The 27041-nt window shown below is 58.7% G+C and overlaps 1 protein-coding gene across 1 annotated transcript in view; it reads right to left on the reverse strand.

Moving 5' to 3' along the window:
* The window catches only part of LOC119103364 (kinesin-like protein CG14535), a 51026-nt gene that overhangs the window by 5257 nt on the left and 18728 nt on the right, over positions 1–27041 (reverse strand). The window contains exons 3-15 of the mRNA XM_037226879.1: positions 16291–16482; positions 13704–13797; positions 8180–8377; positions 7240–7464; positions 6668–6803; positions 5515–5677; positions 4201–4437; positions 3872–4039; positions 2567–3154; positions 1850–2138; positions 1340–1482; positions 781–919; positions 304–457 (exon numbers count right to left, since the gene is read on the reverse strand). Of these exons, the coding sequence (XP_037082774.1) occupies positions 304–457; positions 781–919; positions 1340–1482; positions 1850–2138; positions 2567–3154; positions 3872–4039; positions 4201–4437; positions 5515–5677; positions 6668–6803; positions 7240–7464; positions 8180–8377; positions 13704–13797; positions 16291–16482 (2726 nt within the window). The remainder of the gene's footprint in view (positions 1–303; positions 458–780; positions 920–1339; positions 1483–1849; positions 2139–2566; positions 3155–3871; positions 4040–4200; positions 4438–5514; positions 5678–6667; positions 6804–7239; positions 7465–8179; positions 8378–13703; positions 13798–16290; positions 16483–27041) is intronic.

Below are 27041 nucleotides of genomic sequence, written 5' to 3' on the forward strand. Positions count from 1 at the left end.
CGGCACCTCCGTGAGTCGCGCCCGGTTCGCTATCAGCTCCGGTCGTCAGTTGGGGAAGGCGCGCGGCGCCGATCGCTTTGCAAGCCCGGACCATCGTACACAGCGTGACAAGTGGGCTAGTCAGTCGGGTTGCTGTGACGATCTGAACAAATCATCGGAAATTTGAATAGGCCACGGCCAGTTCTGCTGCACTGATCTGCACCGAAACACTCGCAGCTCTTGAGCCCACTTGAACTGTTACGGCCCAGTGCTGGTCGCATCAGATCGCTGGTAAGCGCCCCGGTGAGTGTGTGATGTTCTCACCGACTGATGCCGTCCAGCCGCTGGTTGGTGAGGCTGAGGTCGTCGCACAGTTTGCCGTAGTCGGGGATCTCTAGCGTGCTGAGCGGGTTGGCGCCGAGCCCGGGCTCGTCGTACAGCGGCTCACAGTCCGAGCCGCCCCGCAGCGTGTACATGTCTGCCGGCCGCCGGGTCCGTGAGCCAAGGCAGGTCGAGACGCGCTCAGGCCGCCCTCAGCACACAAACAGTCCGTATATGCACTTTGGTGTATGTTGGTGGGGCTGTATTGCTTAAATTGGACCAGGTGAGCTCAATACAGCTTGTCTGATCTCCAAACCGGAATCGCAGTAGAAACACACCCGGCTGCCAGTGACAGACAGCACCGCATGAAAATGACTTCAGGGGCCCGTCGCCTTCCCCAGATCGCTTCGATCGGATCTGAGTGGCGTCATATAGGTGGGTCGGCTTTCAGCAGACTTACGAAAGGATACCGGTGCTGACCTGAGAAGCTCGAGGCGTAAGTCAGGTTCTCCTCACTCAGCGCCCGCAGCGGATGACCGTTCTCGTCCAGATCCGGCGGCGGCAGCAGCAGCGGCTTGGTGATGATGCCCATACAGCGAGCAATGTCCTCTTCCGTCACCTGACAGGGATACCGACATTGTCGCGTCTCAGGAACGGAGGGCGAAAGCTACGACCCATGCCTGCCATCAATGACCTGACATCTCGCGGAGACAGCTAGTATCACATACCGGAAACGTGCTAAAAATAACCACAGTAGACGGAACGATATTTAACCGCCAACACCTCGTGGAAGACTAAGTTTCTGCGAGAACGATTGTGTGCTTTGCTGTACGAATTCCCATAATGTAGGAGTTCGGACAAGCATAGTCTGAAGCGCAGGACATGTCAATATATACAATACAAGATATGGATGAACTACTACATGCACTAAAACTTTCCGAAAATCAGCTAGCAAGATCACAAAGACACGTTTAGCTCTGCGCGAACCACGCCGACTCTGAAAGTGTCCCATCTTCAGCCGCTGAGGCGAGCTACTTACCTGCAGGCACGAGTCGGTCATGGGCACCGGCTCGTCGCGCTCCTCCACTTCGATGATCTCGCCCCTGGCCACGTCCGAGCTGGACGAGCTCGAAGGCTGGCGGCCCGGCTCCGAGCAATCTTCCGCCAGACTGTCGGCGTCCTCTGGCGAGCGAACGGGCGGGTCAAGCGGCAACCGAGGTTGCGCGGGACGGCAGCCGTGGCTGCGTGGGGCAGCGGCTCTTAAGCCGCGACGGAGTGCGTAGGGGCGGACCTTATACTTCCGATGGTGAGGCAAAACAGCCTGAACAGATTTGGGGGAGGGAAACCAAGCCGTGATCTAAGAGCGTCGCTACTGAGAACGAAAACCATTTTTTGTTGCATAGCACCTATGGTTCGTTTTTTACGTTACCAGCCTTTACGCTAGCAAAAGAAGCATCATCGTAGCCTATGCCACAACAAGTAAAAGTCACTGACAGACTTCACTAATGCACCACTGAATCTCTGCGCAATGCATGCACGATCATCTCACCCGTATTCTGTGCCGCGTCGGCCATCTCCCTGCCCTCTGGCGGTGCGGAGCTCCTGCCATCTGGCGGCGACACTTTCCGGCCAGCCGGCGGCCGTTTGACGTCATTCTCCTGAGTCAGCACGTCCACCAGCTGCTCGCACTGAGCGCAAATCTCGTCCAGAGAGGGTGTGGCCTCAAGGCCGATGGACGGAGCCGGTGGCGTGACGTCGCTGGGTATCGGCGCGACCTTTGGCTTCTCCGCCGCCAGAGGGGGCGACGACTCCTTCTCCGCGGAAGAACCGCGCGTTTTCTGGGGAAGGGAAGGTGAAAAAACGTAAGTTGGAGCCATAGGCGGCGATATATATATATATATATATATATATATATATATATATATATATATATACTATAACTTACATAAGTCATCTACTAGTCATAGTTATGGAACATGGGCGCGTCAACTGCCTTGGTTATTCGCTTCCATTAAATTTGAACTAAATACTAAGCAAGATGAAAAACTTCTACGATAACCTCACGTCTTCTGCTCCGATAAGAGTGCATGCACAATCGCACATCCTTAAAAGCCTCTGACAACCATGGATGGATAATGAACATTGACAAATGCAGCTGGAGTCAGTGATCGAGGAAAGAAAACTCAAACAATCTCCAGTCAAACGGGAGCCACGATCGTCGGTCTCCTGCCGTGACGCGCATCGGACGCCGCGGCACTTGACTGACCGGTCTGGGCAGGGTGCTGGACGCCTCCGGGGAGCCCTTCCTGGCGGCGGCCGGCCGAGCGTGCCGCTCCGGCAGGGGGCTGCTCTCTCCGCTCGAGTCTTGCGTCTTGAACTGCGTCATGATCTTGGCCTCGACCGGCTCGTCGTCCTGCGTCTTGAATTGGGTCAGCTCCTTGTACTGACCGGCGCGGTGGGCGGTCTCTTCCGACTTGGTGCGCTTCTTGGTGGAGACGGCCTCGATCTGGTGCTCCACCCAGCGCGTGATCATCGACTTCTTGTGATCGTCCATGAAGCCGTAGCCCTGGATGGGCGGCGGCGCGGCGCGGCCGGCCGCCGGACGGCCCGTCTTCGGGATAGCCCCGGCCGCCGCCGCCGCCGCTGGCGTAAGAGACGCCGTTGCCGGCGCCCGGGCGCCTCCCGATGGGCCGTCGATCCACGTTTCCTGCCGGGTCTTGATCTTCTGCGCCTCGGCTATACGGGAGCGGGAAAAGCGTGGTCCGTCGATCCACTGTTCCTGAGGCGTCGCACCAGCCGGCGCTACCTTCTCGGGCCCAGCGGCGTGGCGCGCCTCGTGACCCTTCCGCTTCACCTGCGCGGCAGAGGTCACGGGTCAGCCGATGACGGTCAGGGGTCAGCCGCTCGAGGTCAAGGACCGGGTGGGGGCAGTATAACAGTAGATATTGGACGCCCTGAGTGATTCGTGGCGATCAAATGCAAAGGAAACAGCCTTTGTCGACAGTCAGAGGTGATTGGCATGCCCGACTGCCTTGTAAGAACCAATGCCCAGAAGCAAAATGTCCAGCAACTCCCTCAAGCATTCACTCCATCTAACCGGATTGCTGCTGGACTGGTAAAGCATGACCCCCGGCAAATGCGATCATTCGTATCACCTCACGGTAATCACGCCACGCACGCGCGCACCACCAGCCCCGACACCGAGCTCAGCGCTACTCGCCCACTCATTCATCTCAATGACGCGACAGGGGACCGTACACAGATGCCGCCAGGGACCGCGGCCAGCGCCAACACAAACACGCTAACCACAACCTCCGGCTGCCGGATGTGTCCCATGTGGCCCTTGGTTGCCCACGCGAGAAAGTGGTCTGTGTTCTCAGCAGAGCTCAAGGGCGTCACCATTGGACAAGGAAGCCTTGTCCACGAGTGCGACATGAGCTCAGAGTAACTCAGACCGCAGCACGCAACAGCTGGACGCCACAGCTGGAACGCCGGTGGGAACTCGCATCAACGCTGAGGCCCGTATCATGCAATGTCGAGAGACCGACTAGCGCGAGCGCTGGACACCGACCTGGGGGCTCTTGGGCACGGCGCCGGTCAGCTTGTCGAGGGTCCGGTGCTGCGGGGAGAAGGGCGCTGCTGCCGTCGCCGCCGGCCGGTGCGTCGGCGTCGATGAGCTGCTGTGAGTCCGCGCCGGACTCCGACACTTGCCCCCCTCCGCACTGGACCCCTTCAGTGCCTGCAGGTGGGAGAGAACCATGGTCGGGCAATGCACGGTGGGTCTACCGTGCGCTGCCACCGCCGTTTTCATCAATTTTCATCCAATAGTTTGCGTTCCTCTATTCCCATCTAATAGTTGCTCATGGCTGCCCGCCGTCGCCGCGCGCGCGCCGGGCGTACCTTGCTCATGGCGGCGCGGTTGTCGCTGGTCAGGCTGGGGATGTAGACGGGCGGGTGCTCGCCGTCGGTGCACTCGTCGGCGCCCGGGCCCAGGTAGATGACGGTGTCGGCCGACTGCTCGGAGCTGGACGGGTCGACGTCCGAGGAGGAGCGGCCCGACGACTCCTCGCCAGAGCTGCGCAGTCGCGCCTGCCGGTTCTCCTCGGCAGAGCCGCCCGAGCCGGACGAGCCGTGCGGCTGCAGACGCAGAGGTCAGGCGGAGGTCAGCCAGAGTCCAGGGAGACTCGGCAGGTCAGCAGAAGATTTCCAGGTTCACAAGAGGTCGGCAGGGGCCAGCGAGGGACAACAGGACAGCAAGAGGAAAGCAAATCAGCGGAAGGTCGTCAACAGGTCGGCAGGGATCATCATAAGTTGACAGGTCTTCGGGTCATGAAGGACAGCAGGGGCCAGGAAGAGGTTAGCAAATCAGCGGAAGGTCGTCAACAGGCCGGCAGGGATCGTCATAAGTTGACAGGTCTCCGGGTCACGAAGGACAGCAGGGGCCAGGAAGAGGTTAGCAAATCAGCGGAAGGTTGTCAAGAGGCCATCCACAAGTCAACTAGAGGCCAGCAGCAGGTCAGCACAAAATGAAGTAGGAGGTCAAGGGCAACCACCACGAGCTCAAACTAAGTCAGCATGGGTGAAGTACCCAAACATGATTGTCTTGCACGCGCTGCGCGTCAAACACAACAGCCGCCACCATAACAATAGACATCAACATAATGCATCTTGGCAGTAACCCAATCCAATATCAGGGCGACCGACCAGATGGCTTTATGAAAACGGACGTTTGACAATCGACCGCCCGTTCCATTGGGCAGCCCTGGGGAGCCTGGGTTTTAGCATACGAGGAGCTCCACGGAATGGGCGAAAAAGCCATTTCGATTTATTCTTCATAAAACGGATGAACAGATAGAACTGAACGTGCATTGAGCTCTGACTTTCATGGTTATGAATCGAAGGCACTTCGATGATCGAACACGAAGACCCGTGATCGACAGCAGCTATCGTGTTCCCCATTGTCGTTACAATCCATCAAAATCCCCATTCTCTTTCGGATCGAATTCCCAATGGGCGTGTGCAGGAAACAAAGCCCACATTTACTTCCAAAGCTCGCAAATCCCCCTAAATCCCTCTTTAACCACACAATTCCTCCGGGCAGGGAGCGGACAACACGAGGGTCGGCTCTCCTTCCCTGCAGCCCCCCACGGGCGTCCCCAGGGGCCCTGCCCCGAACGTCCGCGAAGATGCGCGGTCGCACGCCGACCGTCGTACCTTGATGCGCCGCCGTCGCATTCTGTGTATTCTGCTGGCCAGCTGAACGGTGGTGAGCGTCTCGGCGTAGAGCGCCGCGTCCGTGCTCACGTGCGCCACAATCGTCGTCTGGCAGGTCAGGGACCCCATCGCCTCACGAAACAGGTGCACCAGCTTGCTGTCTCTGTCATGGGCGGGGGCAACCACGGGTCAGCGCGGCGAGGATGACACGAGGTTAATGCAACACACATGTATATATATATATATATATATATATATATATATATATATATATAAACATGTAAGGTGCAAAGGATCTGCGCACACAAGGAATGTTGTAGTTGTGATGCACGAAAATATTTTTCGATCTCGATGTCAATCATCTGGTTTTTTTTCCAAAGGTCAATAACCAAACGAAAAATGTAACCGTGAGAGACGCTGAATAGCAATTTTAAAACGGATGTCGACATGTATTTTGACCAGAGGTCTTTGGACGAGCCCGGCCAGTAAGCACAAGCAGCCAAGGGTGAGCAGGCCGGGGCCCTGGCTTCAGTGCACCACTGCACACAGCCTGGACCCGATCCGCCGCCAGGTCAGCCATGCTGCCTGCGTCGGCAGCGTCCGCCGTGACCGATGACCGGTGGTCTGACCGAGCTCTCAAGCCGGTGGAGTCGCATCACCTTCCCGCGTGAAAAATGGAAAATGAAACACACAAATCACGCGGCTGGATTTGGACGGTCATTCCGCATTCCGGCCGGCGGCGGAGTCGACGGGCGGACATTCCGCGCGGACGGACGTCCCTCAATAAGACGTCGTTATCGGCTGATACCGGCGCGCGGACGAGGTGGAGAGACGCCGTCCAAACGTCGTGGTCGTGACGGATCGTTCTCATAGCGCCAGCATTAGCGACGGAATAGGGTTTGAGGCGGCTGACCAATCACAATGGCTCCGCCGAATGGCGCCATCAGCCGGGCGTGTGATCCGGGCGGGCCGACATGAGGCCGTCGGACCGCGCGACCGAGCTGGTGCGTAACTGCGGTCCGCGCCCTGCTACTTCACGTCCGCATCACATTAGGAGCAGTGCGACCGTCCCATTAACTCTGGCTGGCGTTCAGGGTCTTCACCACACCAATGCTACACATATAGGGGCCTGCACGAGGTCAACTGGACCGACCTGCAGGGCAGGTGTTTGTGGGCGTTGAAGATGGAGACGATGACGTTGCCCACGGCGGACAGGGTGAGACCGGACACCTTGGTCTTCTCGAAGCCGCCCAGGTCGAACAGGTGGAGGCGGCTCCTCCCGCCCGTCACTGAAAAACGCAGCGGGTTTACGGCCTCGCACACGAGAGCACGGCGAGGCACGCATTGCTGTGCTCCTGTGCTCAGGAGGCCGAGCGTCGAACCATGGACCAATGGGCCAGAAGTTCGATGCGCCAGCAGTAAGACCAGCAGAGCTGGCCTTGACGACAGAGATGCCATACACAGTTATTCTACCAACAGGGACACCCTCACAACAAAAGCCATGAGCGGAAGGGCAGTCGCTACCCAAATTTATCTTAAAATATACGTTTTATTCCTGGGGATGACTTGCCCGTGTCCGGATACGGGTGAACAAACAAGTGCAGCTTCGAGCAAGATTCTTAGGAGACGTTTTCCCAAAAGCCTAGCCCATGGTGTAGGACGACCCGGACAGACACGCCTACCCAAGCCTCGCAGCGTTCCCCACGGCGGCCGCGTGCCGCTCACCTCCGCTGCTCTTGTCCGACTTGACGCTGTACTGGAACACGTGCAGGGTGTAGAGAAGGTGGGAGCTGCGGCCGCCGTCCTCGGAGGCGGCGCGCGCCGCCGCCGCGCTGTCCAAATAGAGCGCCGCCTTCTCGGCCGTCTCGGCCCTGATTTCAGACTGGTTGAGCAGCTGGCTGCCGAGCACCGGATCCTCGCGCAGGTACACGCCCGGAGACTGGTCCGAGTCTGCCCAGAGGGGGACAGTTACAGAGGGTACACGCCCGGAGTCTGGTCCGAGTCTGCCGAGAGGGAGACAGTTACAGAAGAGACACGCCCGGAGACTGGTCCGAGTCTGCCGTGAGGGGGTGGGAGGGGGGAAGGGGGAGGGAGACAGTTACAGAAGGGACACACTTGGACGCTGGCCCGAGTCTGGCGGGCGACGGAGCAGTTCCATAAGGGGTTCAGTTCGATGCTGCTCCGAGTCTGGCGGGCGACGGAGCAGTTCCAGAAGGGGTTCAGTTCGATGTTGCTCCGAGTCTGGCGGGCGACGGAGCAGTTCCAGAAGGGGTTCAGTTCGATGCTGCTCCGAGTCTGGCGGGCGGGGGAGCAGGTACAGAAGGGGTACAGTTCGATGCTGGTTCGAGCCTGGCAGGCGGGGGAGCAGGTACGGCAGACGTGAGGGTCAGGTGGTCCGTGCGTGACCTGACCGAGGGTTGGAGCAGCCGCACGATGGGGATACCCCAAGCAGTCCTCGCAGGGGCACATCGGTCTTAACACATGGAGTGCAAAGAGCGACTGACAGAGTTTGAGGTTGGGCGAGGTCAAGTGGAACACATTCCGTGCCGGGCCCAGAGAGCACTGATGAAGCCCCAAGACGTCTCACGGGAGCTTGGGATAGGAAACACCGGCGCTGATCCCAGCTGACCCTGATCTTTGGCGTGGTCCTTGAGCAGGTCCTGACCTTTGGCGTGGTCCTTGAGCAGGTCGCGCAGGTTCTCGGCGGCGCCGGCGATCTGCACGGCCGAGACGCGCACCGAGAAGCGGGCGCCGCTCTTCTGCTTCTGCTCGCCGATGCCGCGGTACAGCCACGAGATGGCGCACGGGATGATACCCAGCTGATCGGCCGAGCCGCTGCCGCCCAGCATCGTGGTCGTCTTGCCTGCGCGGTGGAGGCGTGTCACGCTGGATACACGTCAGCGTACGTGACGCGTGACAGCGGTTACACGTGGCGGGCGGAAACGTGCCAAGCTGCATGATGTGGATGGTTGTGCTGCGCAAACAGCGGAATGCTGGCAGCGATGTTACGAGGTCAAGGACATGAAGTTACGGGGTTCAAAGCTATGTGAGAAAGGTTAGGAGGTACACGAATGTTTGCAGAACTGCTTCGGGTGCGGCGCATTGCATGCAATCAACGCGAGGGGTTCTCAGTACAGCAACATATTGTTGCCATGAGCAGATGGCAATGTTCCGAGTGCACGAGACCGTTCAAGTACACATGCAAACAGGATTCGGCCAGATGCCGCGCTGGAGGGCACCGGCCCGTCGGTGGGAAGACATCCCGTCGCGGTGCTATCTGCTGACCCCTTGTTCCGCGCCGCGCCGGCGGACGGCGCGCACCGGGAGTGACTGACTGGAGCCGCGCGACTGTCATGCGACAGTTAGGCGACAAACGAGCCCATCACTCGCCGGGCTAGCGCGGTATGCCGACCGTAAACAGCGGGGCCGGCCTGCGGTCTCGCGGACAGCGCCAACTGACCGCGCCGACGCCGACCGACGGCGGCTACACACGCCCCGCCGGAGTCGGCGCCCGACGGCCGGTCAGAGGGCGACGGCGCTGCAGTATGATGGACGGGACGCGCGCCGGCGCCGGCTGACATGCACCACGGCCGCCGACTGACGCCTCTTTGAGCCGCCGTCGCTGCGGCTTCAGGTTTCCGTAGCTCCGGCGCCGCGGCCGCCCGATCAAAGCGCGTCACCCATTTCGCTGACGTCATCAGCCGACGCGGCGGTGGCTGAGGTCGCCCGAGGCCCGACGGACGCCGCGCGGGGCTGACCTCGGCCGTTAAACGCCGGCCGCCGATCGCCCAGGCTCGGCGGCCGACGCTCCCACTTGTGATGTGTCAGACGGAGCCGCGTCCCGCCGCGACAGCCAGCTAAAGGGCGGCCTCACTGGCCATGGTTTATGCATTAGCGCGATCCTGGAGCTGCAGTGACGAGCCGACCGACGTCGAATGGGCGTCCCGAGTGGCGCGCGTCGCTCGTGCGCTGCAATTGTCTATGCCGCGCGGAGCCATGTCACGCGCAGCTTCAGGGCCGGGTGTTCCTCGAATCAAGCGGCGACGCGACCGGCCGTGGATCGCGAATTAGTGGCCTGGTGCTCGTTCTCAGGAGGCCGGTCGGAGCTTGGCCCCAGGCTGACGCACGCGGCGGGAGCGTCAAGAAGGCGTGATGGAAAGGCTGTGCAGACTTGGCATGGTGCGAATATTATGGACACAAGTGCTTAGCAGGTGATAATGTTCGCCTAAGACGTGTATATAAAACTATCATACGCATGGCAGCCCAGTTCAGCTGCAGCCCTTACAAACGTGATCGGTTGAGACATTGCTCTGCAACCGAACTGGAGTTCAACCAAAATTGGCCCAAATCACATGAAATGAGCTCACAAGTGCATTATGGACATATACATTACGGGTAGGCATGGTCCACGCACCACTTTCACGATCTACCAAAGTAGACTGCACCACACACGGGCGGAGAGGGCTTGAAGAATGCGGCGTGCGAGGGCTGCTGGAGTGAGCATCTTCCAATAACAAGATATCATACCTACGATAGTTTCTATCAATTTTGGTGTGGTAGCTGCCATATGCGCCACACCGCAGCTTCTGCCCCTGCGCGACAATGTAATACGACGGAAGAATTACACGGCATATTAACCGGGCAGAGCTGAGGACTTAAACATCACAACCTGACGCGCAATATCATTTTGTCCGCACCACAGCCTGACAGGGCGGAGACCTGGCTCGTACGATAGCATACCGAATCTCACTCGTAAGCGCGCAGTGTTTCACGCGTGGTGAAAAGGCTCCTGCCACCTCGCATCGAGGGGAGAGCGCGTCGGCACGCCACCGAGCGGCCGGCGCTGTCAGCAGCACGTCCGGCGGTACCCGCCTCTCTCCGCCGGCGACCCAGCCCGCCGAGCGGTATAAATACCGGCCAAGCCGACTCTGTTGACAATAAACGTCTCAATGGGGCATATTTACGAGGCCGCGGCCCCCCGCCGGGCATGTCGCATGGAGCGCGCGTAAACTTAGTGGCCGCCGCTCAGATAAGGCGCGAGAGTTACGGGGCGCCGGCTGCGCCGCCCGCTGCCGGGCCGCGTCGGTTCCGACGCCAGGCGTCGTCGATGTCGACGGTAAGGTGGGCCGCCGCCGCCGTCGTCGACCTCAATTAACGGGACATCGGCGAACGGTAACGGCGGCGTCGAGGCCGTTGGCAGCGCGGCAACTGCATAGATAAGGCCGTGGAGCCGAGTTATTGGGCAAAACACGAGCCGCCGCACCGCTCCGTTCTAAATTCACAGATATCGCGAGGTGGTGGAGAGTGGCAGGGCAGAGCGAGCGCCTGTCGTCTTCGGCTTTGGATGCCAGGCGCGGGGAGGAGGCTGCCATTCCTGGCGGTGGTGATCGTCTTGTAAATGTCAGAGGATACGCTGCTGACGGGCGCCGGCCAGCCTAACCGTGTATATTTATCTCGACCGACAGGTAGCGTGCCGCTCCCGGCCGCCCCCAGCGGGGCCAGATACGCCAGGCTGCGTTATGTTCAACTACTGGCAAAGGTCATGACCCCCGCCGGAGCCGAGCGTCACCGTTACGCGCGGAGATAAGCGTCAGTAGCAGATGGTGGGTGTCGCGGGCGGCAGCGGCAGCAGACGTTAACAGAACCCGACAGCCCGTACAGGCCGCGCCCGGTTCCAGGAACACGCCGACACTTATGACCATTTTGTAAGTGATAACTGACATTTGTTCGCCGTGCTGTAAGTGGTTTGGTGCCGACACCGGAACCTGCCCACAGCGGCGGAAGCGATAAACAGGGGCGGCATTTTACGTCGCTGGCAACGCGGCGCAGGCAATTTGCGCACCAACCGTGGTCAAACACCGCACCCTAATGGTCGTCGTCAGTCAGGCTCGCCATACTGCCGGTAACGTGGGTGTCTTCCGCGCCAGGGCTCCACCATGGCATCCATGTCAGGCTTTTCGAACACTTATGAACGACTAGTTCATACAACATTTATATTCAGATTCCATTTCTTAATGTATGTACTGAACCTTTAATCACATCGCGTTCAATTTTCAACAGACCCTCTTACCTCTCACATCCGTTTCTGCACGCAGGCGTCTCCCAGCTCTCACACCTGTACTGCCATGGCCATTAATCAGGTCCCACGCCGGCTCTGTAATGGGCGCCTCTCAGGCCTAATGACACCTACCGGTGGGACCCGGGGGAGGTGCATGGGGCCCTCCCAGGTCCCGCAGCCCTCTCAAACCCAAGCCCACATTCTCCAGCGGCCCGGGCATCTATTTTGATCCCACGCCGCTCCTGGCACGGCTGTCTCCCGTCTGCGGGTCTCAGGTCCTACAACCGCCACCACCATGGGCGTCTCCTGCCGACACGGACCAGCCCGCCGCGCCGTCATGATAAGAGATTGGACACCCGCCGGAGCCGGAGCCTGGTCCGTGTCCGCGCCGGCGGCCGAGGCACGTGTCGGCGGCGGTCCCGCAGGGCGAGGGACGGCCGGCCGCCCGGCCCAGCCGACACCGCCGGCCGCGCCGGTACCGGCACCGGCTGAATGTTTTATACAAAGTGCCGCCGCCGCCCGGATTACGGGCGCCGGCGTGGGCCGGTGTTCGCCAGCGTCGGGCACGCTGAAACGGGAGATTAATGGATCGCGCGGAACCTCTACCGCCGCCCAGCGACTGCCTGCTCACGGACGTTTCAGATGCAGACGCAGATGACATGATTCGGACGAAGTAATCATATCACGGAACATTTTAGAGCAGAAGTAGGGCAGGGTGAAGCCCGTTATGCAATTTCTTAGAAAGCGTATTGGGAAGTAAGCCCTGGCAGCATACCTTGAGCTCAAGACTCAATTCCCTGAAAGCATGAGCTTCAGCGTGGCCGACGCTTTCCACAAAGCTGGCCGGACAGCTGCTCAAAAGCGAGCGGCCGCCGCCAAATGGGCCGATTTCCCGCCTCGCGCGGCGACGGCGCCGTTCTCGGCGGCCCGCCACCGGCTCCCATCTGAGCCCGGTCGGGCGGCAGCGGAGCTAATCAGTCCTGGCGACACCCGCCCGGGCCTGCCGCAGCCCGGAATCGACCCCGCCCGCGCGCTGTCACCCCGCCGGCGAACTTTATGAGCGATTAGCACGGCGGTCGGGTCAAGGGACGGCCGGCGAGAGCGTCGCGGGCCCCGCGGGCAGCTGCGCGGCTCGAACGGCCGGCACCTGGTGTGCCCACCGATGACAATCGATGGCGAACGCGAGGATCGCGAGACGCTGAGCGTCGCCACTGCGGCGGACCAGACGCGGGCGGCGGGCCAGCAGAACTAACCGAAGCAGGCACGCACGCGTCACAGCGTCGGCAACAAACTGCATTATTGAAGACCGGCCGACGCCGGCGCGCAAAGAAGCGCAGCTTGGAAGCGGGGTCGCCCGCCGACACGCGAAGAAGTGCAGCTGAGGAGTGAGATGAGCACGTGGGTAATAAGAGTCGCCCGCGCCGCGACGGCCGCAGCAGCGGCTCCTGGTCAGAAGTCGGGGTCGCGTTTCGTCCCACGCCACGCGCGGAAGTGAGCGAGACATGCAACTGTGCTCTGGGACACCACGCCGCCCCGTCGCCAGCAGAACTAAAGGAGCCACGCAAACGCGAACCGGCACTTGGTGTCGCCCACACGCCACCGCAGAAGTGTGCGGAACATGCAGATGGAGCCCCGAGCGCCGGCTCCGTCCACCGACACGCGGCCCGGAGAGGACAAAGACCCGCGCGCCCGCCAACGGTGACATGCGACCCCGGAGCGCGTGACTTAGGCCGCCGCGGACCACCATCGCAGCCGACTTCCGGGGCCGGCCGACTGCTTCCGACGTGCGCCAGGTTCGGGCGGAATGGCAATAGATCGGGACGATTGGGCGGCGGGCGGCCGCGTGCGCTCTCGGCCCATCCCGGGTGATCGACCCCGGAGGACAAGACTCGTGCCAGCCTGAATCATTTAGCCGGCTGGCCGACAGAGAAAGGACGCGTCTTGGGAAGCGCCGGCTGGCCGACAGAGAAAGGACGCGTCTTGGGAAGCGCCGGATGGCCGCGGGTGCCGCATTATACTGCAAGGAGGTCAGGGGTCGTGTCTGGCGCAAATAGCCGCTGATACAAGAGCAGTTAGCAGCACGAAATGACTGTGTGTGGTGTGTGGGATGTGATTGTTGACAAATCCTCACCTGTTTTGGACTGGCCAAGGCAGAGGACACAACCGTCGTTGCCGTTTATAACGGCGTGAACAACGTCCACCAAGGCACTCGTGCTGATCTCAGTCTGGAAGAGAAAATCACACAGGTTATTTGTCATTCAACCCGTCCAGGCTGCAGACAGGTAAGAGTTTTACCATCGACGAGCCTTGTGCTCCCTGGCAGTTGTTGTGTTTAACGCCCTGCGAAAATGATTTCTTCACTTCCAGCAAAACACCTAACGTGTAGCTGTTTTTCCAAACGAGATAGCAGCTCGCCCAGGTTGTTAACGCAGGTACGATTACGCCAATCCTAGCAAACTCGCAACTCGCACAAGGCGCAATCCCATCGCAATCTTGGCTGAATAAAACACAATTTTCCCGGCGCGAAATGGACCCGCGCGGCATGACGAGCCACGAGCTATTTCCGCCGGCTGGAGAGGCGCGACATCTGCATCGGCCCGGGAAATAATGAGGCAGCCGGTGGCGACGGGACCGACGTGATGCTGCGGCCCGGCTCCGAGCACGTGCCGACCACGGAGAGGGCGCCCGTACGCCGGGGTCAGCCCAGCTCTGGTGAAGCCAGGCACGCTTGGAGCCAGGACACGGACTGCCGCTGCCGAGTACAGGGTGGTTTGGTGCGGTTTAGCCGCCGAGGCGGCGCGCGTGGCTGGTGCGAGGTGTGCCGCTCTGGCCGACCGCTCCATGACACCCCGAAGAAACATAGTCAAGGTGGGGCTGGGACGAATCGCGGCCAGCACGCGCTTTAATAGTTTCATCTGAATTTAATTCGAAAAGTTGAGATTTACGATTTTTAATTCGCCGGGATTTGGGCATAACTCAAACGGTGTCATCGCGCCGGGATAAACTTGGCGAATAATTCAGGCGCGCGGCCGCCGCTCTCTCCCGGTTACACGCCGCGCCCGTGCGAGCAGACCGGGACCATGGCGAGCAGCGACGGCGGCGCGTCGCGCGTGCCGGAAGCCGCCACGATCGCCGCTGCGAACGGCCGAATTATCGGCCCGCGTGATCGGACTGCCAACCGGCAGAGTGGCCAACTCGATCAGACAAACTCGGCTCCGTGGGGTAGACAAACTCGGCTCCGTTGGGCGCGCCCAACGAAGCGGCCGCTTTTTTGGACGGCCGGCCGGGGACGGGGGACGGGGACGGGGGACGGGGGACGGGAGGACGGACGTGGCCGGGGTGCCTGGCGGTCTCCGCGGCCGGCCTGGGTCTCGGCAACGCCCAGCCTCGGGGCAATGCGTGTCGCTGAGCTGGCTTACGTTGGGGCACCGGCGAGCGCAGCTGCGGTGCCCCGAGGTCCCCCGCGTCCAATCCCGCGGCACGACGGTAAACCAAACAGACGATGCGTGCTACGCCGGTGGGCCGATGCAAATAATGGCGCCGCCTAAGACAATGAGGTCGGGCATTGTCCGTCTGCAGGACGTCATTAATAACGCACGCGATGAGCCGGCACGGTGACCAGAGACCGCACACCACGCGGGACAAAACCCAGAGGGCTGATGTGCGAACGACGCACAATTAGGGGTCCTTGGCGGGTTCAACGCTGAACCCGATTGCTGTCGCACTTAAACGACACAAATCGGCCGGTCCATCTTTGGGATTTGTTCGGGTCGGCAGAAACCGGACGCTCACTTATCGCGACTTACTGCCCGCTTACCATTTTATGGCGAGCTTTGTGGACAAATGGCGTCGGAAGTCCCGATGTGATTGGACGGATGCCGCAATCTGATGGAGGCCATATGTCTCGCTAAGCGGGCGCGACACCACGCCAGAATGCCAGGCGCCAGAGGTTGCCGTCGTCGCGCTCAGCCCGGGTCGGGGTGGAGCCCACCAATATCGCTTAACACGTCTGAAGGGCTCACGTCCAGACAAAGTCCCAAACAAATTTGTCTTCCGAACCGAAGACGCCGCGGGACATATTATGAGCGGGCCACAATACAGCCGCCATCGGCAGCGTTGTGGCGGAGAGGAGCGCAGTTTGTCAGGGTTGCGCCTTTTTAATTAAGCCACCGCCTATCCATCACCCACAGGGGCTGTTCTGAGCACGGAAAAATAGCTTGCCGAAGTAAGTTGACGTCTCGGGTGAGCCCATTGGAATTTCTCATGGGGCTGCGCCCTGATGGGGCTAAAATTCGAAGAGGCTGGTACCGCTGTCCCCGGGGGCACGCGGAGCGAGTTCGGCCGACAAACACGGCTCGACTTTCCCTGCCGCAGCGGCGCGTCCGCACGAGCGGCGACGAACGCGGCGCGGCGAGAGGCGACAGCAAAAAGGCCGGCCTGGGCAGACTTGAGAGACGTCTTGATGGCGGAAGAAGTTGATGCAGATTCATCACACAGACCCACCCTGCCGAAGGAATTTTGAAGAATGCGGATAAATGTCAATACCGCGGCTTGACGGACACAGTATGAGCCGCGTATGACATCCGCCAGCAGGATGCGGACATTGAGCATTCCTTGCTGGAAACGTCATCTTGGACCTGATATTAAATCACGTTTCGGGCCCAGCACTGGATCCAAGCCCGAAGGCCACACCACCGGCCGGCCAGAGCAGAACTGACCTGGGGGTCGTCGCAGTCGTACACCCCGTCGAAGGCGAACATCTTGGGGGCGGCCACGCCCAGTCGGCGGCTCTCAGGCGCGACGGTGCCGGCGGCCGCCGACGGGTCGACCAGGGTCACCTGCTTGCGGCGCGGGTCGACGCTGAAGTGGGACGACGGCTGCGCCTGGCGCACGCGCAACAGCACCCGCACCTGCGGAGAACAAGGTCGTGACAGGCGTGTGAGGAGTTCGCTGTGCTGTGAGGTTCTCCAACGGTGTAGTCCCGTCGCAGGCCGCAGCCCGCAATGTTGCAACAAGGGGAGCGCAACGAAGCGTTAGATAACACAGATCGCGTTATCTTAAACACGTAATGTACAAAATATCTAGCGCAGGTCCACAACCCTGGGCAGAACAATTTGTTCTGGGCCCATCCAGAGACTCATAACCCTGTAAACTCTCCACCCCGGATCTAAAGGTCAAACAAATCATAAACGTTATTAATAGCGTACGTCCAGTCACCCAGCTAAGTGTAGATCCATTTTAATCTATTCGATACGTTTGACCAACAAGCAGTGCTTCTGCAAATAACGGCTGGTTATTCAAGAGCAAATCGTTTGGGCAAACGAATTGCCTATTTGCTACCAAGTCTCATGATGCATCACACATATCCAGAGATTGCATGATGCCGCCGGGAAGTGGGACTTTGCTCTCACTTCAACATCACATCCAATTAACTTTGAGTTTTGGTGTGCCCGTGATCTGTCTCACTTAGACCTTTTTGTACCACGGTAAATCTTGATGGATGCCCCTAACAAAGCCAGCGAGTTTTCTGAGCCCGGTCTCGCCAAGATTCGAGACAACCGATTCATTCGTTTGTCCGCCGGAGAGCCAAAACAAGGGCAGCATTCCGTCATTGATTCGCGGCAAATCCATGCCCCTATAGCGACGCACACAACAGCGGAAAAACAGGCTTAAGCATTGACGTGACAATGCTGGCCATCGGTGACATTACCATTTTATCGATTAAATCTGTTCAACTAGACGATTTAAATGCATTCATGCTCTGAAGATTGGCGAGAGCGCCTCTCCGACGCTACGCGCCTCGATTCCGACGCAAACGCGCCAAGTCCGCTGTGTTATCTGGAGGCGGATTCGAGCATGCAAGACGCACGCTGAATCAGTAATCAGGAGAAAAAAATCGACCGGAGGTGGCGCTTCACTGAAACCAGGCGCTGAATCAGCCTCGTAACCGCCACGAGAGACGAGCGTTGCTCAGAACGCTGACCATGAAAATTCGGAACCGTTCGCCGGAAGGCAGGCACATGTCAAACTCCAAGTTATCTGACCGACTTTGACGTCTGGCCCACGCTGTGACGCAGGCCTGAATGCATGTTTGCGACTGCGACGGGCTATGACGCCGCCGAAACGTCCGGCCGCTCATGCTGGCCCGCCATTCTGACAACTGAAAGAGAACTTGTCCCCGAACTTTGGGCCGGCAGTGCGACCGCTCGGCGAGTCAGAACGACCGGGGCCGTCGCTGGCGGGGCCGCTGGTCCGTGACGCGACGCCGGCCAGGCGACCGCGCCGCTGAGCAGCGCCGACCGGCCCCGGACCAGCGCGGCACGCCGGCGAGAACAGCCCGCTACAGCCGCCGCCATACGGCCCGGCATCAATGGCATCTGCCTCTTCAATTTGACGCATTTCGATATTTTACGAGTGCCTTTTATTGTTTTCATTTTCGCGGCGCCGCGCGCGACCCTTCTGCGCGCTAAATCATTCACAGCTCGGATTCCGAACGGTTCCTTGGGACTCGTTGCCGATAAATCTGAAAGACTCGGGTGATCCGTCGTGAGGTGGCGTTGCTGCGCGCCTCATCAGAGCTCGCCTTCCGGCCGACATCGCCCGAGCTTTCCCCGTGCTCCTCGTGAGGTGGCGTTGCCGCGCGCCTCATCAGAGTTCGCCTTCCGGCCAACATCGCCGGAGCTTTCCCCGCGCTCCTCCGATTGCAACAACGCTGATTCCGAAGTTCATAAAAACACTTCAACAATATGGTGAAGCTGTGGGTAATTGGAAGAGGTCGGCGGGACGTCCAATTATTGCGAGAGACGAGCGAGATAAGGGCACGTCGTCTTCAATTAGACCCGATCAATGCGATGGGATTACGGAGTCTCTGGCGGCGGATGCAAAAATGGCTCTGGAAGTCAAGACGGTTCAGCAACGCTGCCGGTCCAGGCCGACGGACCAGGTCCGTAGAATGGCGGATGGTGGTATAATTGGCACAAACAAAAGCCATCGGTACTATTTCACCTGCGGGTTCAGAAGGAAGTTTAAAAGAAATTGAATAGGTCTTACGAAAATTTGCAGTTCATACCTCATTTAAGTTAAAAGACGTATTTCGAAGTATACCTGACGCAAGAAGTACAGTGTGAGCCCAGCATTGCGTTAACGTTCAAAATTACCAGCTGCTCGTGTTTTACGGCAGGCTCATCTTAAGAATGGGACCAAGACAAAGGAAATTACATCCCATTATCACCCAGCACAGCCATATGCGGTAAAAAGCAAACTCGACCCAGTGGCTTAGTGGGGAGCCGGCTAATGCTTTTCTTCCATCTGCTGCTCGCACCACAATCATCTGGCAGCCCTACTTTGGCAGCCAAAGCCCGCCGGCAATTACCCCGGTAGCCAATCGGTGCGCTGCCAGGTCCGCGCTGCGGAAAAACGAACCGGACCGGCGCCGTTTTTTCGTCTGGCGCGGGCCGAACTCGGCGTCTGGTATAATCAAATTAGCCGGCCGTTACAGAGAACTTCCATTGCGGCGCGCAGCGACGGCCCAGTCCGCCAGAGGGGCCAGGTGAGAGTGGGGGATGGCACGGCTGAGGATCAGAACAGCCAGGCGGGGCGTGGTTTCCGTGGTGTCTGGACACACCGGGGAAACGTGAAGCTTAGCCCAAGGCGATTGTGCAAAACAAGCTATCCCATGCAATGTTTTGGTTTCTATGAGGTTGTATGCATAACAGAACATGAAGAAAACGTACATTTTGTGTTGGAGCAATTAGTAAAAACACGCCCCAACTCAGAAATGAAATAGCATGAGTGAAACGAATAATATCGTAAAGCGACTATTAGCATGGCTGAAATCAGTTCCAAGTATCACAACGTTACCAATGTGCGATTCACTACCAAATGCCACAACAGACAGCTCCTGCCAGAGCGGGCGACGACATCGCTGCCAGGTCTCGCCCCGGCCACTCCGGGACCGGCCGGCCGGGGCCGCCGTGGCGCCACCTGCGACGGGCGGCGGCACCGGTACCGGCCAAACACGGCCGCCCCCTCGCCGATCCGTCAGGCGGCCGTTTCATAAGGCACGCGGCGGCCAGCTGGCGCCGGCAATCGGCCATATCTCACGACCTGTATATGTAGTTTTATCATCGGCAATCATACACATCTGCCGCCACGCGTAATTCATTTCGAAACTTGTCGAAGCCGACGCCGCGTGGTCGTCGCCATAGACGGCGCGGCCGGCGACGGAAAGCCGACGCGGCCGGGCGGGGGCGGCAGGCGGGAGCGCAGGAACGGCGGCGGGGGAGGCCTCCCCGATACACATCGAGATCGATGTCTCCCGCCATGATTACATTATGAGATTACGGGATGAAGGTGGCTGCCTTCGCTGCGCCCGGTATATGTGGCTGGAGTATTACTGCTGCCACGCTGGCCGTATGTGGCCTTATCCTCTTCCGCTGGGAGTCAATGCTATTGTCCGGCGCGGTAATGTCGTTATGTGACGGGCACGGGTGAGGAAGCAAGGGGTGCGGAACGGCTGAGGTGCTGACCGTGAGATGTATCTATGCTCTGATCATACCGTAGCAGGCGCGCGCCCCCACGCACCCACACCCACCCACACACCCACACCCACGCCCACACAAAATATTTCATTCCAGGTCATTCACCAGCCGAAGCAGTACAAGGCAATGCATAACATGAAACGTAGCGCTCAAAAGAGAACCATCAACCATTGCCAGGCTAACCACGCGAAAAAGCAAATCACTTTTAAGACTGCCAGCGAATGGTCACGCAACCTCACTACCGCGGCGACAACGCACATGCGACATGAGGCTAACTGCTCAGCTTCACGCTGCAGGGGCTACAGAGCCCCCCCCCCCCGCCCTCCCTGTCCACGTGCCGACCTCGGCGCGCGACAGGCTATGACTACAACGGCCTGATTAGGTGCGCCGGTCCCAGCTGGGTTTGGGTTTCAATCCGTCTTTGATTACAGCCACCGAGTCACGGCCAGAAGAGGGCGCGCGTGCGTCGCCGAGGGTCGCCGTGCCCCGGCAGCCCCAGGGGACGGCGCAGGGCCAGCCGCCCAGCGCTCATTAGTCCCCCGCCGGAACGTGAGGCCGCCTCCATTAGAGGCCGAGTGTCTCCAGACAGAGGCGGCAGCGGCCGGCGGCGGTGCCGACAGGGGCACTCGTGCTGCGAGGTGCCTCCTCAGACGGCTGAGGACGTGCACGGTCCCGGTGCTCAACGGCCGGCGCCCTCAGACGCTGGCAACGCGAGGGCTCAGTACAGCGCCGCAGCTCGGGCGCAGCGCGCAGGCGAGTGCACTTCATGTGACGTGTACAGCTCGCGACGGTACTGCGACTCATTCAGGCGAAGCAGCTGCAGAAAGGCATACATATTCCATTCACTGAGGCGAGTTGACTGCATGGAGCAGACTTGAAAAGTTCCTCCAGCATTTCTTGGCACAATAGGACGGAGGGCGGTAAATAGTTGAGGATCAAGCTGTCTTATTTCGATATGTACAGAACATTCAAATGACTGGCCCGCATGACTCACTTGACACGACCCCACCATTTTTGATGGATCCAGCTTTTAGGTATCATCGACAATAATAATATAATATTATCAGATATAACCTAAACCTCATACCTACACACCATGACCCTAGAGCTACCTGATGGTTGACGTAAAAACCTCCAACACAACCAAACACATAACCGCACCATCTCTGTTCTCGAAAAAGAGCTGAGCGCACATTTCGTATTCTGCATGATTTTCACATATCATATTCCCTTTCGTTTGCTCACCGGGCCGGCTGAATTCGGCGCCGACGCCGGTTCGGTGCGGCACGGGCACCGGTCGTCGTCAACGCCAGCGGACCGTCACGCCACCCTCCGCAAAACAATAACCTCCGCAAAACAATAACTGATTGATTTCTGCGTCAAGTACGTGTGTACGTACATCAGCACGCCATATTCGCCATCCAACCAGAATAATTGACTGCAATCACAAACTCAGTTAAGTTAACGCAACATCAATAAATGGACGACGCAAATAACTCTCTGGTCCTATCTGCTTATGAAACGAATGCCCTAAACACCCAGCAACAACTCTTGCCATCCCAGAGGCCATGCATCTTGATGCCGCCGTGCGCCCTAATTCATCTCCGAAGCGGCGCCGCCACTATTCGCCAGCGAAGCGAACTCACTCACAAGCCTCTCTGCACCGAGTTTTTGCGCCTGGGCGTTGACAAAAAGACCGCTCGGGGCCCTGCGAAGTCGCGACTGCAGTCGGCCGACAAAAACGGCTAATGAGACGACCGGAATGCGGGTCGACGATTAATCAGAGTCTGAGTGAGCGTCGTGACCGGAGTCAAGACACAGGCAACTGCCGAAGGTGTCGACGAGGCCGTCGTCGCAGGGCCACGAGCTCACGAAGAAGGTGACGGAATGGACAGGCTCACAACAGATAGCTCCAAATTATTGTTAGCTCAGCCTCCGCAGCGCAGGTCGTAGCATTAATCTATTGCTGGCGGGAGGCGTTCGCAGGTGCTGATGTTTGGGCTAGCATTCCACCAAAAAAGGGATGTGATGGCTCCGGTGTCTCAGCCGGTGCACATGACCTGCTGACATTGCGGCCGAAGCTGCCTTGCATGCCCATTGCGTGTTTATGCTAACAACTTTTAGCGATGAAATGCTGTGACATTGGCTGCCACACCGGGCCGTCCCCAGCGAGCCTGCAGGCGGTGCGTCACCGCGCGCGTCACCTGCGGCGGCCGAGGTCGCCCCGCCGTGTGTCGACCGTCGGCGGGTGACAGTCGCTGCCGACGCGTCCGCCCGGGCCGACAGATGTCGGCGTCGTGTCCTCACATCCCCGTGTCACGTCGTTGATCGCTGTCAGAGCCAGGCAGCTGCCGCCCGAGAGCGTTTCATAAAGCCCGGCCGGGCCGCGGCCTGTTCGCCGCGCAGCTGCGCTGGTGAGCTTTGAAAACCTTTGATGATGGAAAAGTTTAGCGAATAAATTTATATAAGTATTGAAATGAATATCATCGCCGGCTAATCTTGCCTTGCGAGAGCTATAACTCGCCCAGATTCTTTCCCGTCGTCGTATAGTGAAAAGGGAATCCTGATTAGCTGGATCTAAGCTCATCTGAATAATTCATCACGTCGGCCATCAAATATGAACCAGCAACACGTTCGCAGTGGGTGGAACTCTCCACAGCTCTCTCTCGTCACAAGGGCCACTGAAATGAAGCTGTACTGCCCGGAGATGTATATTGCTGAGAGGCGGTGATAAACACTATTTTCCCCGTCATCGAGCGCGCACAATATCATCCAACGCCGTCCCTATTGAACGGAGTACGTCGCGTTAATAGCGTGGAATGAAACGAAAAATTAGATATTTATCATGTCAGAGGGATTCGCGTCGGAGGAGTTCGGAACTTTTGCGCCACTGAACCAATAGGGCACGTATGCAAGAAAATAGGCCAGCCAGTCGTCCGCCACGGTCTAGTTCGCGGGCGGATAGGCCGTGTGAGGCACACACCACCCCACTCGTGGAGGGCCCCCAGAAAAACGGCCTGCACAAAAACGGTCCGGCAGCCAGAGGCCTAGGATTGTTCACCTGACCTAGTTGCTGCGCTGAAAGCCCTCATCCGGCTAATAGGGTAGCGAAGACGTTTGAGCAGGCTCAAATATCATTCGCAACGACTACACAACCAGCAGCCGATACTGGTCAAGAGGCTTACTAGCGGGAAGAAGGAGGAAGATCGCTCGCAGAAAGAAGGTCGCATGTTGAGCCTAATGTAATCAGTTGTCCAGGTTCGTTGATCGATTCTACAGATGGCGTGCTTTGCAATGCACAATTGAGATTATCCAAGGTGGCATGAAACGAAGTTATTGTGGCACCAATCTAGAAGCGGGCCAGGTTTGGGCCAACAGCATTTCTTATTTGGGAACGGGGTCTAAAACCGACCAACGACGCCCACGACTTTAGTCTTTGGGGGTGCAACGCTCTTGAATACCGTGTAACGCTTACCACTGACCTAGTTCGCAACATGCGATGTAAAAATTGTGTTTGCAGGCAAACATAAAAGTGGTCCATACGTACTGGAATAGGCTGGTACAGCTCCATATATGCATGCTCGCAATAGCCTTGCAATGTGGGCATGACAGCTATGTGTGTGTGCTTTTCCCCAATGCTGATAAAAAAGATTTAGAAAGTATGAGAAAAACAAAACACGCGGCAGAATACGCATGCGGTTCCACAGCCAGCACACAAGTAAAACGTGCCTTACACTTTAAGCAAATCGATATGCCCTGGCTAACCAGACAACGTTTTGTGTGATTGCACTTGAAAGTAGCATAATATAGCTGCACTTGTTTTCAAATTTCAGCAGCTGGAGGGTGAACTGCCCGGAGCGCACCAGAAACAGCCGCTAAATACGATATAAAAGCTCACAGGAACTAACAGTCACATTCGTGCAACGTTTCCATCAGACACCGTATACCGCGAACTCAGACCGCAATTGATAGGGATTGGAACCGTTCCACAGGCCGCAGCAAACGGGTGGGGGAGGGGAGCCCGAGGGCGGCAAGGAGGGCGAAGGGGGGGGGGGAAGTGAACGCCGAGGGAGCCGAACAGACCAGGGGAGGAGCGGACATGGCGCGCGGCGGCCAAAGCGGCGCCGTCAGCAGCGGGCCTAAGTGGCCGGACGACCGCGGGGGCGGCCGGCCGCCGACAGAAGAAAGCCGCCGGAAGCGGGCGTCGCCGGGCCCGGACGGTAGCCCCAGCGCCGATCTAATAACGCTTTCCACGCCATTACGCGCCGAGCACGACCGGGCACGGTCCAGGCACGGCCGGCACGCCGGCTGCGGCCGCCATGCAAGGACTGTTCCCGCGCGCGTCGCGTCCGCCGCGTCAGCCCCGCGGCGCCGCCCAAAACAGTTTGAGAGGAAAACCGTGTTCGGTCGGGCGGAAGCGTCGGGCTCTGGGGTCCGAGCGCTGGTCGGAGCGCTGGTCGTGGGCCGACGCTCTGCGGAGCGCCGCGGCTACGCGGCGCCTGGCCGGCTGGGGACGCCGTGCGCGCGTGATCCGCGGCAGATGAGCACCCTAAGCCTGTCATCGGCTGGAACGGTCCATCCCACTGAGGCAGATAGAGTCTCGGTGGAGACAAGCGACAGCTGTATGCATGGGCTGTGACAGATTTTAAACATTACTTTTGACATATTGTCGAGACTAGGAGAGCGTAAAAATTGATGATAGGCCACTACCAGACATCTGAAAGGCTAAAGTTTACCAAGTCTGATAAGCAGCAGATGTAGCTCGGGAATCCCATAGGAAAACAGAGCCGGATTGGACAGAAAACTTTCAGATGTCTGTCAAAGCTCATAAAGTGATGGCTGAATGCATGCTTTTCAACTTTCAGAAACCTTTTACCGACCGATTTCGCTGACGTCCTGCGCTCACTTTGAATCTGTGAAGTCGCTGACATGAGGCATTCTACTGTGTGCAGTTACCACCGCCCATCACTACATGTAGCGCAATGTCCATGACGAAGGTCTCCAGCCGATGTTTACCACACGACCGCCCGCTGTGTGTTCTAGCCCATAATCAAGAAACAATGACCAACTGCACGTTAAATAGCACTGTGTACGAAAGCACTCGTTAAAAAAAGTTATGTGGGCACTAACTGCAGGCCAATAAAGTAAAGAATATTCGCGCTCAGTGGTCAGTTACACCTTAGCTGTGACTGAGGTTCTTCCAACAAACGCACACGGCCAAAGAACAAAAAAGAGCATACACGGGCTGGGGGCCCAGCAGCGCTGATGTCCAGATCTCGGTGGCTGGGAGCCTCCAGAGGACGGCCGTCATCGGCAGTCACAGTCATCGGCCGTCATCGGCAGTCACAGTCATCGGCCGTCATCGGCAGTCACAGTCATCGGCCGTCATCGGCAGTCACAGTCATCGGCCGTCATCGGCAGTCACAGTCATCGGCCGTCATCGGCAGTCACAGTCATCGGCCGTCATCGGCAGTCACAGTCATCGGCCGTCATCGGCAGTCACAGTCATCGGCCGTCATCGGCAGTCACAGTCATCGGCCGTCATCGGCAGTCACAGTCATCGGCCGTCATCGGCAGTCACAGTCATCGGCCGTCATCGGCAGTCACAGTCATCGGCCGTCATCGGCAGTCACAGTCATCGGCCGTCATCGGCAGTCACAGTCATCGGCCGTCATCGGCAGTCACAGTCATCGGCCGTCATCGGCAGTCACAGTCATCGGCCGTCATCGGCGGCGGTCATCGGTCCCGTGTCGGCCAGCAGCGGCGCGCATGGCTCGGCGCAATAACACTGGCCTCCGTCGCAGCCGATAGCCATTACGATTATTGTGCGTCGGGCGCCGGGCGGCCTTGTTTATGGCCGGCGAGCGGCCGGCCGCCCTGTGGCGTGACCTGTCAGGACGCCTGCGGCGCTCGGACAGGTGCCCGGCCGGCGGAGCGGGCTCCTCCCGGGTCGGCCGCAGCGGCACGCGTCGCTCCCGACCGGAACGGAGCCGCCGCTGCGCACATGAGGCCCGAGACAGGCGACTGACGGGTCAGGAGTGAGGTGTATTTTGGGCGAGGAGCGTGGGCTCGCGCGGACGACAGGAACACCACGGCGCAGGTATTCGTGACTGCCTTTTAATGCAGCTGCATGACACGTACCGTACTGTGTGAAACATTGAATAAGCCTTGGCCTACAGAATAACTTTGATGCCATAGTCAGGGTGTTGCGACTGCTTCAGTCACGCACTGGTGCGTGACTGAAGAATTCCGGGGCGTAACTCAGTTCCATGTCACGAGACAGGTAAATCAGCCCGCGCACGTTAGGCTATCGATTGGAATACGGGCACGTCGTGGTATGAAGCCTTATATCCTCAGCAATTAGCGCGAGATAGGCTCACCGATAGGCGTATCTGAAGCAGGCCAAGCCCGCAAACAACGGACCCAGCAGGGATATGGGTGTCAGCGAACACAGTTACAGCTGGACTAGATAAGGGGAGTAAACACTGTCGCTGTACTTCCGGAGGGAGGGAATTGGGATCAGCGACGGTGATGGGCAAATCAGAGCCGCTGCCATGCATTAGTTATGGTGTTTTACAAGGTGGAGCAAATAAGCTTAGTTTGCAGCCTGAGACGACATGTGGAACGAGCGCGTTTTTTTTCTTCCCGGTAATGCGCGGAAAGAATCGAATATTTGTGTTGATGACACAGCATACGGAAGGTACAGAACAAACGGTACGTTTTCTATGCATGTGAAGGTGGTAGCCACATTTCTGCTGTCCGGTGCTCTCCCGGCCTTACCTTGCCCAGTCCGGAGCTCTCCCAGCCCTACCTTGCTCAGTTCGGTGCTCTTCCGACCCTACCTTGCCCAGTCCGGTGCTCTCCCTGCCCCACCTTGCCCAGTCTGGTGCTCTCCCAACCCTACCTTGCCCAGTCCGGTGCTCTCCCGG

This window comes from Pollicipes pollicipes, unplaced genomic scaffold, assembly GCF_011947565.3.
Source record: "Pollicipes pollicipes isolate AB1234 unplaced genomic scaffold, Ppol_2.1 Scaffold_2555;HRSCAF=2994_pilon_pilon_pilon, whole genome shotgun sequence".
Taxonomy (NCBI): domain Eukaryota; kingdom Metazoa; phylum Arthropoda; class Thecostraca; order Pollicipedomorpha; family Pollicipedidae; genus Pollicipes; species Pollicipes pollicipes.